At 37.7% G+C, this 13640-nt stretch overlaps 1 protein-coding gene across 5 annotated transcripts in view; it reads right to left on the reverse strand.

Annotated features, from left to right (window-relative positions):
- Positions 1-13640, reverse strand: part of mymx (myomixer) — a 41515-nt gene that overhangs the window by 18579 nt on the left and 9296 nt on the right. For 4 of the 5 annotated variants that reach the window (XM_088013039.1, XM_088013036.1, XM_015002305.2 and 1 more), the window contains 10 exons: positions 12697-12783; positions 12395-12513; positions 12195-12309; positions 10924-11001; positions 10731-10846; positions 9142-9304; positions 3905-4035; positions 3710-3806; positions 2135-2284; positions 1836-1985 (listed from right to left, as the gene is read on the reverse strand). In XM_088013039.1, the coding sequence (XP_087869165.1) occupies positions 1836-1985; positions 2135-2284; positions 3710-3806; positions 3905-4035; positions 9142-9304; positions 10731-10846; positions 10924-11001; positions 12195-12309; positions 12395-12513; positions 12697-12783 (1206 nt within the window). The remainder of the gene's footprint in view (positions 1-1835; positions 1986-2134; positions 2285-3709; positions 3807-3904; positions 4036-9141; positions 9305-10730; positions 10847-10923; positions 11002-12194; positions 12310-12394; positions 12514-12696; positions 12784-13640) is intronic. The other variant, XM_088013038.1, reaches the window with a different exon arrangement.

Raw genomic sequence — 13640 nt, forward strand, 5'->3', positions numbered from 1 at the left:
ATGTTGAAAATGTGTGCAGAATAGCATTTGTCAAGATGGAGAGGCTTTCTTTCTTAAACATTTAAGAGATTTAGGTCAGAGTTGAAAGAAGAAGATCGCAACAGCATCAGTAATTATATGTTTTATAATAGCAGGCTTCTTATTTGAAGCAAAGCTCTAAATTAGATTTAACCCATAATCAAATTAAAGTATTTATATCTCTCTAACTATATTCCATTTTATTATGTTTCAGCCACAAACCTCAGTGTACATTATTGGGATTTTATGACAACACAAAGTACTGAATAATTGTGAAGAGATACAGAAAATATCATGGTTATAAAAAATGTACAAATGAAAATGTGAAAAGTATGCCATGCGTTTGTTTCAGTCCCCTTTAATTTCCTGCCCTTAAATAAAATCACAAATTACCGAGTAAAAAAGTCCATTAGTGTGCAATTAAACCATATCCAGGCAGCTGTCTTGTGAAAGCCGCAGAGGTTTAGTGAACAAACAGAACCATGAAAACCAGAGCTGCAAAAACTCAAAATCTTACCAAGTATTTTCTATTTTCTAGTGCAAACATCTTAGGATGTCTGAAATAAAGCAAAGCTAACTTACATGTAACCTTTCATTAAATATAGAAAAAATAAACAGAGCTTAATAGAAGGCAATACTTGAAGAAAACCTGCTAGAAGCTCTAACAGACTAAAGACTGGGGCCCAGAAACGTGTGACGCAACCCAGAAATACAATGGAAAGAATCAGAATGAAGCGTGTGTTCAAAATGGTCCAGTCAAAGTTCAGACTTAGATCCAATGGGGAATCCCTGTTTAAAGATGGTCTCCATTCAGCTCAAGGTATTTTGCAGAGAAGAACTGTTAAAAATTTCAGACAAGATTTGCATTATTGATAAATGCCACAAAGTGTTGGCTCAAGAGAATGGGGGCTGGATAGAGATGTATGCCACACTTTTCAGGTTTATTTTCTAAGTAAGTCGGAAACCTGTGTTTCAATTTATATACTTGTGCTGAATCCTATGAAAACATGCAAATTTGTGGTTGGAACCTCACAAAACCTGAAAAAAGTTCAAGCAGTAACTATAATTTTTCAGTGTACTTTATAAACGGTTGTAAATAGGAATGCGAGCAATTAATTGAATTCCGACTAATGGTTGATAAATGTTTATTAAAATAAAATTAGTTCCAATTGATTTGTTAATAATGTGTGCTTTGACCTTGCTTTATTGTTGCACTCTGGCTGCCATCCAGCAGAGGGCGCCGCTAATCATACTTAAACAGAGTCAGTTGAAGCAGGGATAAAGATGGCGGCCATACCAGAACGAGAAAGAGAAACGGTCCAAAAAAGAATCCGGTTAGGATGCAAAATGCTCTTTATGCGGTTCTGTTATAACATAAAAACACCCGACAAGCTCCTTGGGTTAGCAATATAACTTATAGCGTCATTTCAGCCGACCTGCATTATTCTTTTCAACTTTTATTTTTTTATTCAGCAGCCTAAAAGGTTCCTGTTTTGTTCTATTTCATAAATATGTCTCAGTTTAATAAATGTGAGAAACTATCAGTTGAAACAAAATAATGTTAAAATTTAAAAGAAGGTAAAAAAAAAGTTCGCTCATCAATTAATTTAGTTGACTGATGATCTGTATAAATTTTAGACTAGCTCATTAATCTTGGGTCACAACTTGGATCCCTAGTTGTTATCATACCTCTCTGAATCAGCACCAAACGGTGGTAGAACCGATCCAGAATAATCTGTCCTGACGGTAAATCTTCCTAGAACAGTATGACCTCAGAGAACAATCTGTTCAAGAATTATTTAAAAAATGAATCTCACTCTGAAGCCCAGCTTCTCCGAGGCCTGCAGAAACACAGCATTCCTCTGGTGCCTCCTCCTCAGTTCTTCCCACAGGACTTCCAGCTGGCTGAGGAACTCCTCAATCCTCGCGCTGCCTGGGTGCTGTGCACGGACCAGCCCGTGACCCTCCTGAGGAAGGCGTTTTCAACACATGAGTGCAGGTGATAACTCAGAAACCTTCTCACACCAGATGTCAGAACGTCGACTAAAGATCTGCAAAGATTCTGCACGTTGCCATTCAGCAGCGGCTGCTCAGGCGTTAAAATGCCTCCGTTTACCCTTTTGACCACCTCTATCCTGGCTCTGTTGTTGAGGATTTCTTGTTCGAGGGCCTGTTGACACCTTCTGGCGGCCTCCAGACCCTCGGAGCTCGCTATCAAACACACCTGTGTTGCCACGGAAACGTTGTCTTTCAGCCAGGACAAAGTCTGAGGAGGAAAGCAGAGAGAAGAGGGTTGGATGGTGTCAAAAAAAAAGACACGCACAACCTGTAACTTGGCTACCAAAAACAGAAAACAGTTACTATGATGGGTTTTTTTTTTTTTGTCTTTTTCACTTTTATACCACTCTGGCTTAAAAACATGACTCTAATTTGCCCTTAGGTGTGAGTTGTGTGGCTCTGATGGACTAGCGACCTTTCCACAGTGTACCTTGTCTCTTGCCCAGTGACGGCTGGAAATAGTCATCAGCAAGGACAAATATATAGACGACTGGATGACTGTCCTGCAAACATTACAGAGAAATAAAGCTTCCTACTGATAGGTTTAGTGCTGGAAATGACTAACATGGAGCTCTGCATTGGCTACTTCAATCACGAGACACTGGGGATTGGCTTTCTTTATTGTTTGTGTTTGAAAAGTATTGCCTCTTACGTTTCTTTGTCTTTATTGTCATCTGATTCTGGCAATTTAGATTTATTCCTAAAAGGAAGTTTTTTTACTTCTTGTTTTCTTCTTCCTGTGAATTTTAGCTTGTTTTGTATCCGTGTACGTCTTTCCCTTGGTTTGTCACTCCTCTGTGTCTTGCTCAGTTCTCTTTGTGTTTGCAGTTCTCTTTTCTTTTTCTTGTTTTGCTGATCTGAATCCCCCTGTTATTCTCCACTGCATGTCCCTCTCTCCCTGTGTTTCAACTTTGTCATTAAGAAATCTGAACACTTTTATGACCGTCTCGCTCTACATTTGGGTTTTTACAAACCAGATTATGACATGTATTAGAATTTATTTTAACGTGCTTTTACTGTATTAAAAGTATCAATGACTTTAATCCAATCTATTTATCTGGTCTGTTTCAGATATTCTGAGAAAGGCCATCTGTAGGTTCTTAAAAGTATGATTTATAGTGAGGAGTCATTCTTTTAGTACAACCTTCTTATTTAAAGTTGTCTTATTTTCTTATGATCATCTTGGTGTCTTAAAAGTTTAATCTTGTTTTCAGCATTATTTTGATTTCATAGTAAATTAATTATCTTTCTAGCATTATTTATTTGGCTTATGGTGAAAAGTTGGTGTTTCTTTGCTGCTTATGTTTGTCTCTGGTGTTTCTTAGTTCTACATTTTTTGTGACATTTCATTCTAGCTGTCCGATAATCATGTTTCGCTGTAACTGGTTGTCAACCAATCAATTTGAATATATTTCACATTTCCAGTGAGCAAAATAAATATTAGCTGTGGCAAGAATCTAAGATTAGAGCACTTTCTAAATCAACAGTCTCATTTTATGCATGCATGACAACTAATCAAAAAACTGTGCAATCAGCTCTGATGCGTAGAAGCAGTAATTATATAGTGTTGGGATTTGTATGAAGGCAGTTGCAGAAATACATTTTTAGCTGCATCTGAGAGAAATCTGATCACCTTGTCTGCAGACAAAGTGAACTTCTGGAGCTGCAGGTGAAGCTGTGGGTGGCCCCGGTGGCCGGAGGGAAGCCTGGGCTCCTCTCTCGGCTTTCTGCTGCAAAGAAAACACAGATGTGTGACTCCACTTATGGTTAACTTCACATAAAGACATTTCCTTGTGTCATCAAGAGAGAAGTCAAGCACAACAGTCACCTTAGTTCATGTCTGCTGACGGCTTCGTTTACGCCGAGTGAGTCATTTCCCTCTGGTGAAGAGCTGTGGTTCACTGATTGTTGCTCGTCTTGCTGGCTGCTCCGAGTTTGACTGTGGTCGTCAACGATACTCTGTGGACAAAAGAGTCAAACTTTCTGTTACCAGAAAATCTCAAAGAGCAAAACCTGATTAAAAAAATTCATGAAACAAAAATAATTTACATCTCTGCCAGTCTGGAAAGTTTTATAAAACCATTTCCAGGGCTTTGGGCCCAAAGGGAGAGTCATTATCCTCTTAGGTAGGAATCATAGAACAATGACGAAGCTTTTCCTATTGCGTAAGGAACACGACTCATTTATCTAAAACATCCTGATGACCCTCGACTTTTACGATGACGTTCTGTGGACTGATGAGACAAAAGTGAAACTTTTTGGAAAGTGTTTGTCCAGTTACATCTAGTATAAGACTAAATATATTTTAGAAGAACATTTAAGTGCCAGAGCAATAAAAACTGCTCTCTACAACAAATTCCTGAGGGAGAATGTTTGGGCAAACACACTTGAGAAGTCCATCTCTGAATGTTTAAAAAAAGTTTTGAAGTGACATAGTCAAAGTCTGGTTCCAAAAGTCTAGATGCTGATGCCCCAAAATCCTCCAGTCTAGCTGAATTAACACAATTCTGCAAACAAGAATGGGTCAAATTTTCTCCACTGAGATGCAAAAACTTACTTCCAGTTAAAACAAACACATCCATATAGTTGTTGACCAGTTGTTTGGATAGATATTCCCCTTTCATTAATTAGGTCACAACATGTAAACAACATTTTGTGTTTACTGGGGTTATTTTTATCTGAACATTTTACCTGGAACATTAAGAGTGATTAAAACATAAAAAACAAAGGGGGAAATTACTTTTCCACGGCTGCTAGCAGGAATATTATATTCTCTTTCAGTTTCAAAGAAGTGTTTCTGATTGCTAAAGTAAATTTCATAACGTTGCTGAAGGCTGTGCAGGAAAACAAATCTCTCAAACAGTACATTAAGAAATAATTGTTGCTCTATTGATCTTTATTAGCTTCCCTCTCTATCCTCTGCAGGGCTCCCCTGTTTGCCATTTTTGAATGAAATTATATTATGAATGAAACCAAATTAGCAAACATGCGCTGTGATGATGTAAAAGAGACACTGCAGATGAAACAGATCGTGTTCATCTTGTGAAACACGCAGCTGTGTTTATTCAGCATTAAGCGATTTCCATAACCGGTCACTGTTACAGCTGTGCAGCCGAGTTTTGAACAAGGTCAGTGCCGTGGTTACCGCCTCTACATGCAGGAAGACATCACCAGCCACTGAACCACTTTTACAGCCATCTCTGTGTGCTTAGGTTGACCAGGGATCTCCACTGGACTTTTTAATGAGACCTCCATGTTTCTCTAGTTCAGAGCGGACTTATTGTTGGAGCAGAAGAAAACCTAAAACTGACAATCTAAAATTTTTTACTAAGTGCTCTGGGAGCAATTTTGACTTATACAAACATGCTTCTTTTCACTTCTAGTCAGTTCTGTTGAAACAAGCTGTTGTGGCAGGATGTGGTTTATTACTTTGGAGCTAATTCCTAATTTTGAACCAAGAACCTTATTTCTGTGAGTGACGGCAATAAGAACCAATCCATCGAACTGCCTCTTATTGTCTTTTAAATTATTTGCACATTCACCATTGGCTATCTTTTTTAAATATATATTTTTTATGGCTAATATTGATTACTGATGGATATACATAAAGTAAAATGCACTTCTAATTCTAGAATGATTTTTATTTGATTGGGAGGTTTGGGCCTGAGCGTATTTTTAAATTCTTGCATGAACCATATGGTTTTAAATTAACTAAATTATTTTAAAATGCATTGCAGATTTTTATTTTTCACATGAGCTCCAATGTTATCAAATAAAATAGACAAATCATTTCACAGTAATTTTATTGGCCACATCACCTTTCCTCGATTTCAAGATGCAAATGACTTATTGTATGAGACCTAAACTGTAACTATTTTGATCTAAATATCCTTTTCAGAATATATTGATCATTTAATCTCATAAAACCAAACAAATTGAGACTTAAATTCATGATTTGTTCCTGTCTAATGCACCTTCAGTGAACATAGTTGGTCGCCATCATTGCCTTTTTTTACAATCTGTTCTAAAAACAACCATATCAAAAAACAATTAATGACTTTGTCTTATTATTTATTTGTTATATTTTTTGTCATGTTCACAGATTTATATTAGTAAACTGTCTTTGGCTTGTAATTTAAATCTTTTTTATATACATATATATATATATATATATATATTTGAAGGCAAGGGTTTTGAGTAATGTGAAATTTAAAAAATATTTTTTCAATCAATCAAAGCTAACTATGCTGTAATGTATAAATATGAAATTGTATTAAATATTCAATTATAATATATATATATATATATATATATATTACAATTGAATATTGTATATTGTATATATTCAATTGTATATATATATATATATATATATATATCACTACAGGATGTAATCAGGCCATTTATTTGCAGAGAACTAAGAAATTATTCCATTTATTTGATATTAACTATCAGTTTCTCAAAGCAACATGGTTGCTTCTCTCTTTCCTTGTTCGTAGTGGCTTTTGCTCAAAAACAAGTGATTATATCATTGTGGTATTAATACTGATATGCAACAGTAAACCTAATCATGTCTCATTATAGCTCACCATTTCCTCTCTCTGTAAGGTTTCTTATCTGTATTCTGCTGATCCTTTCCACCTCAGAGTGTCTAACCGTCCTGCGCTCCGAGGTGATGTCAGCCAAGAACTATCATTTTGCGCCGAGCCCATCTGGTCTGCAGCCGCAGCATCTGGCCGCAATTAGTCGGAGAAACAGACGATAGCCATGTTTACCTCCAGAAACAAGAGGCCGTAACTACCGCTAACACAAAGACAAAGATGTATGGACTACTGAGTGAGGCATGTTCTCATAGGTACAGAGACGATAAGACTGGGGCAGTTTACCATTCATCTTTCAAGAGAGACCAATCTATGTGAAAAACATCACGGATATTTGGGCTGAACCGTGAGAGAAAGTCATGCGATGACAATGTCAGTCATGATAAATCCACATTTCCCTCCGTCCTCTTTATCTCTGTCACCTTTGGCATCTTAAAATCCACCATCTGTGTGAGGTGTGGGCATCTGTAGCGCCATCCAGCAGGCTGCATCTTTTGTTGGCACTTGAAGTGTGAATTCCTCACACTTGGATTATAAACAACCAAGAAATATCACATTCCAAGCAGTTCCTCTGAGATACTGATGACTGCACACACTGATACTAGGCTAACAATAAATTGTAACGTCATACAGAATACCTGAAAAGTAGGGATGGGTGATATGGACTTAAAGTTGTGTCCCAATATTTTATGATACTATCGTGATATAGATAAAAGTGATAAGAGGAAATATTTATTTCTTATTTTTTATGTGACTGAACAGCTGTGACTGAATGGTGCAGCAATTAGCCTCACAAACACAAAAGATACCCATTTATAATATGCTTCTTTAAGACTCCAGTCACATAAAGAAGTCTGGTTTGTGTTACTTAAATGCACACTGTAGCTAGATTTAATAATATTTAAAAATTTACTGGTACTTATAGATAAGAAGATATAGAAAAATAGCGAAAATAACAATCCTAAAAATACAGACAGTTTAAAGGATTTTCAAATATTTATTGGAATTTATCATGACATATCAAAATCTAATAAGAAATGTATCTCGATAAATGATAAACGATACGATAAATGCCCAACCCTACTAAAAAGCATAAATAGGGATGGATGGACAAGAAAAGACAGAGAAACAGATAGAATTATGGGTAGATGTATCCAATTTAAAAAATGTGATGGAGAATAGAGTCTGTAAACAAATATCTTTCCATACTTATCCAGATCTGTACAATACTCACATAACCCCAACACACATTTCATATTTTTCCTGTCTGCACAGTGGAACCCTGCTAGGAACATGTTTCATGGATGATAAATAAAATAAAATCATACAATTCAAAAACTTCTTCACCTGCACCTGTTTACAGTGATGGCGTTGGATTTTGACAACACAGGGCTTTATTAAGAATGTTTTTTTACAATCTCTTCCATAAATAGGAACACAGATAATGCATCCCAGCAGATCCCATCTCCCAGTTAAGGGAAGACTGGAGCCGGACCAGTCGGACCAGTACATGCCCAAACTGAAATCAACAATTCTTCCACCGTCTACTAGATATTTTCTCTCATGACAAAATGAAACGAACATCTGCCAAACTTTAGAAGCGCGCTTCTGGTTAGCTTTGTCCAAAGGGTCTCTTTCCTTTTCTTCTAAGTAGCTCAAATCGCGAACGTAAAAGACTAAAAATACACATAATTACTGGTTTTTGACATACCACATCGTTTTCCGATGCTTATTTTTTCAAAAGAAGCCAAGAGTATTTCCTTGTAGGTTTATGAGCAGCTCTTGGGTTACTGTAGGAGCATGCACATGTTCAATAAAGCTTTGAGAAACCTCATGCTCAAAAAGCAACCCAGCAGTGAATCCCAGACATTTTATTCATATGGCATAAATAAATGACTGTATTTATGACATAATGGATATACAGTCAAATTTAAATAGGATTTGGAGCTCAATAGAAAGACCTATTTACCCTGGCACTCTGTTTGACTGTACAGAACTTTATATTTTCAGTGGAAACTTAAAGAAATCCTGTGCCAGGATAAACAACATCCTAAAAGCTCTTCCTATGACTTTCACAGGGCAGCAGCATCAGAGACAACCCCAGACTTGGATTTTATTTGTCAGATTAAGGATAAGGCTAGCAGAAACCAAGTAAAATTATATGGTGCTCTCCAACATGCAGGAGTTTCAGAGCCAGAAGAGGAATCTGTTCTGACTGTATGTGACGAAGGGATGGCTCTAAACTGGAACATCACAAGGTGCTTTTAAGTGCAATTAAGCTGCTGGAAGGGATGGAAAACCAGCAGCGTGTTTGTTGCCAAAACCAGAAGTCGCAGCCTGGCTCATTTGTCGGACTTTATTTTGGAAAAACCTTGACTAAGCTGTAAATCCGGCATTTTCCAAACAAAAAGACAAAGTGAGTCATTTACTGCAGCCACAGATCTTATCTCCCGCCACTACTCACTCTGCTGCCTTTCAGACGGTTCTGCTCCTCCTTCACCTCTTTTCCCATGATCCCATGTGTCTCAGATCCCATGATGCATTGGGCTTCTCGCGCTGGAGTCAGGAGGTCAGCGTCTTCCCTGGTGAAAGTGGAGCCGGAGAGGGAGTCTGTCGTCCTGTCGCTCCTGCAGGCGGAGCAGGAGGTTACTTTGGCGCTGACAGCTGGACCTCAGAGACCAGCGCTGAACTCCAGTTAAGGCTCTGAGGTTTTCTACCACTGTTTGTTTTATTCCACTTAAATAGTTAAAACTAGAGCTGATAGAACAGCTGAAATGATGTAGAGTTGGGAGCAAAAGATAGGCTACTCTCATGGGAGGCTGGGTCTGAGAAATGTTTGGATGTCAGGAATCTGGACACGTCTGCTTTTTTACATAAGAAGTAACTTGTTATTTTCCTTTCCTTCACTTTGTTTCTTTTACACTCATTTGCTCCTTTTCTTCACATTTGTCACATTTTATTTCCTTTGTTCACATTCCTTTGGATTGGTTCCCTTTCTTGTCAGTAGCTGTTTCCATTGGCCATACAATTGAGCAATTTGACGTTTTAAAAATAAATTCGCTTAATGGAAATACGACAGTTTCGACAGTAAAAGGTTTTGGCACAAGGTGGATTTTTTTGGAAGTATCGACATTGGTTTATTTTGCAAAAACTGTTTTTCACATCACATGAGTCACATGATCAACAACTTGATGTTGCCACTGGCACAAACCACAAAGAAGACGACGACAGGAAGTAGTTGGAAGATCGTGTTTTTAAAGGCTTATTGCATGAACAAATTTATTCACGTGTGATTTGAATTGTGTTTCTTGAAACATTGCAATTGCAAACTTGTGGGGGGGGGGGTATATTAGCGGAATAACATTAAAGTTTTGTGCACATTTGCAATGAAGGCTCAGCTAGTTGCTTCTGTTTTTCACTTTAGTTTCCTTTTATTTCTTTTGATTTTGCTTTTTTCTTTTCCTTCTCTTCACTTGCACGTCCTTTCCCTCCATAAGCAATCCCAATCAATCACTGTGTCCATTTTGTCAATGTAACGTTTTTTGTTCCAGAATAAAATAACACTTCTTGCAATGTTTCCTTCTGCTATAAACAACAGATTCATTTATCTAACGCTAAGACAAACTGCTACTACTTCTAAAGAATATTAGCTTATTGTACATGCAGCGCCACTGTAACAAAATCCAGCTGACATTGCTGAAAAACAAAACAAAGAGAGTCATTATTACTTGTTGGAGATTTTTTTTTTTTTCTGATAGCGTAAAACTCCCAGTGATGTAACAGTCTGGATACAAACTGTACGCTATTAAACAAACAAATAATGACTCCATAAAGTTACAAAATATTCTTGTTAATGTTTTTTTTTCATCTCAGATTCAGCAAATTGACCGACTGAGATGATGTCACTGTTTTAATGGTGAGAACAAAGCAAATCAGTGCAGCAGAGTTGACGTAATGCGTCTTTCACGTAGATCCATCTTCCAGATCATTACAGACGTTTGCAGCTTTTCACCCCAACGTGTAGAACACACTTCATCCTCACCGGTGACGTACCTTAGATCCCTCTGGAGGAGCGCCCAGCAGTCTTTCACTTCGGCCTGCTTCTTTGTGACGCCGGCAGCCAGGCCGGGGTGCAGTTTGGGCAGCTGAGACACGCTCACATCCAGCATCTACCGAACACAGGCCTGCAGTTAGGCGGAGACGGCTTCTGGAGCAGCATGCAGGATGGGAAAAACTCTGTTCTTACCATGATTTGACCGGCAATGTCGCGGATTTCTCTGTCGCCAAAGGTGTCCAGGTCTTTGGATGCAGGCATGCTTCTCCGCTGTTGGGAAAATATGTCACAGTTATCATCATTGGATTATTACTTTTTTACTTATCTTGTATTTTGCTTTTAAACTTGTTGCATTTATTGATGGCATTATTTCTGCTTTGTCTTATATTTCTTGTTTATTGACCTCATATTTCCAGAACTTTGTATGATTTCAGAATAATGTGACACATTGACGGTTGGTGTGAAAAATACACATTGCAGTATTTATATCATGTAGAAAGACTAAACTCATAAGTTTATTTCTTGTTGGAAATGGAAACTCGGAGTTTCTAGGTGGTTTTTCCGGGTTGCAAAAATTAATCAATCAGGTTTTATTTGCATAGTGCCTTTTCAAAGTGCTTTACATCATAAAAATGCTAAAATAGAAAGTCATAAAACACACAGTCAACAACATGACATTTTACCATTATTACACATCAGATTATTGATTAATGATTCATGACTACGTTTCAAAAGCAACTTTAAACCGCTGGGTTTGTAGTCAGATATAAAGGAACTCAATGTTTCAACTGTTTTCTGGAGGTTTGTTTCAGATCTGTGGTGCATAGAAGCTGAATGCTGCTTCTCTATGTTTGGTTCTGGTTCTGGGGATGCAGAGCTAGAAGACCCGAGAGGTCTGGAAGGTTGATACAACAACAGCAGATCTTTAATGTATTGTGGTGCTAAGACGTTCAGTGGTTTATAAACTAACAGTATTTTAAGTGTATTCTCTGAGCTACAGGGAGCCAGTGCAGGGACTTTAGAACTCGTGTTATGTGCTCTATCTTCCTGGTTTTAGTCAGAACGACAGCAGCAGCGTTCTGGACCAGCTGCAGCTGTCTGATTTTTGTAGGCAGACCTGCGAAGGCATTATAGCAGTAATCGATGCGACTACAGATAAACGCATGTATGAGTTTCTCTAGATCTCGTTGAGACTTTAGTCCTCTAATCTAAAATATTCCCATTACATGTGTGCAATGCGCGCAGGCGTGTATATAAGCAAGATAATTTCCTTTGTTAGTTAGAAGTTCGATAAACTGCTCTAGTACTTCTCCTCGATCAAGTAAAAATCCTTGAAACGAACATTTGTATCTGCCTCTGTTTTGATTCTGCCTTAATGCCAATTTTTGAAACATCTACAGAGAGTTAATAAGAAGCTCTCAGAACATAATTATGATTTAGTATTGGGCTTTCTGTCACTTTACCATGTTGTTTATAGCATCCAGAGTATTATCAGCCTGCTGGTAAAAAGACGATATCTCCAGTGCGACCTGAAGGTTCTCGTGGTAGTTTTTCAGGTACGACTGGACCTTCAGCCACCTGCATGAAGAACATTACGCCTTGTGGTTTCAGCCTGGAGATGTTACATGAAGCATTTACGTTTCGCGTAAAGCACAGAGCATACATTTTATTGACGTGTTTCTTCCTGATGGTGATGTTTTTGCCATCTGCCTTCCCCAGTTTCTCCAGCTTCAGGGCCAAGTTGTTGATCTCCTCATGCAGGTTTCTGTGGAGCTGCTCATCCTGTTGCAAAAAGAGCAGAGACTTTAGTTTCCCTTCCTGAATGTCCTGAAAGTCTGTTTACAATCAGAGAGGGGACACTGATAAATAAGGCTGTTACCATCTGGGAATGCATTGTTTAACTGGTACAAAGCTTTTGTCAGTGTAAGTTATGCATTGTTTTAAATCCATTTTTACAAGGCTGACCTGTTTGAGATCAAGAATTCTCCTGGTGAGCTGCATTTTGTCAACATTTTCCCCCAGGACACTCACCAGAGACTGCTCCTCTTCCTTCTGTCACACAGAAAGTTACTGTTTATAGAAGTGGTTTTTGCAAGAAACCCAACAATCATTTATTTTCAGACGCACAGTGGCAAAAAAAAAAAAAAAAAAAACATTACTTATGCAACAAGGAAGATATAAAACAGAGTTCTGGTCAGAGCTTCGCATTCGGTCATCCCACAGGCATGGATGTTACATTAGCTTCAAGGAAGGGGCTCCAAAGTGCAGCGTGGAGTTCATTAGAGGCCACTGGAGGGATTTTGTTCAAATTTGAAACCACAGTTCTTTGCAAACGGACACTTTTTCAAAAATATTTTAAGGCGGTACTTTTACTGACGCATTAAGATCTTCTTAGTTGTTTTCTCTTTAAGCTTCATAAAACCAAAAATATACCAGGTCTTTACACAGAAACAGACTTGAGCACTAAATATATCAAATGTTTTCAAAGAAAGAGACACCGACACCTTCTTGCCCAAGACAATGGAGAACAGACCCTTTTGATTGAGTAAATGTGAGAAGCGGTTTTTATAATCAGACTATTGTTTAGTTTTATTAAAATGTTCATTGTTGAGCAGGCAAAGATGGGACATATTTTAAACTCTCTCCCCCCAAAATTTATTTTATTTTTGTGGTTCATCTGTATTTTCAACTTGAAAATTTGGTGAAATGTTGTTGATCTCTAAAAAGAACATGTGGGCTCAAAATCACTGAGGTTGAATTATTACTTTTTCTTGAAAAATAATAGTTCAAATGCATCAATAAAGGCATCAAATGCATCCCAACTAAGCTGGATATTGCATTCAAAATGAATATGAAATACTTTAATCCTGAATGATGAAGTGGGGAATGAATGTTTTATAGATTTCACA

This window comes from Poecilia mexicana, unplaced genomic scaffold, assembly GCF_051168715.1.
Source record: "Poecilia mexicana isolate PSO_F unplaced genomic scaffold, ASM5116871v1 scaffold_15, whole genome shotgun sequence".
Lineage (NCBI taxonomy): Eukaryota > Metazoa > Chordata > Actinopteri > Cyprinodontiformes > Poeciliidae > Poecilia > Poecilia mexicana.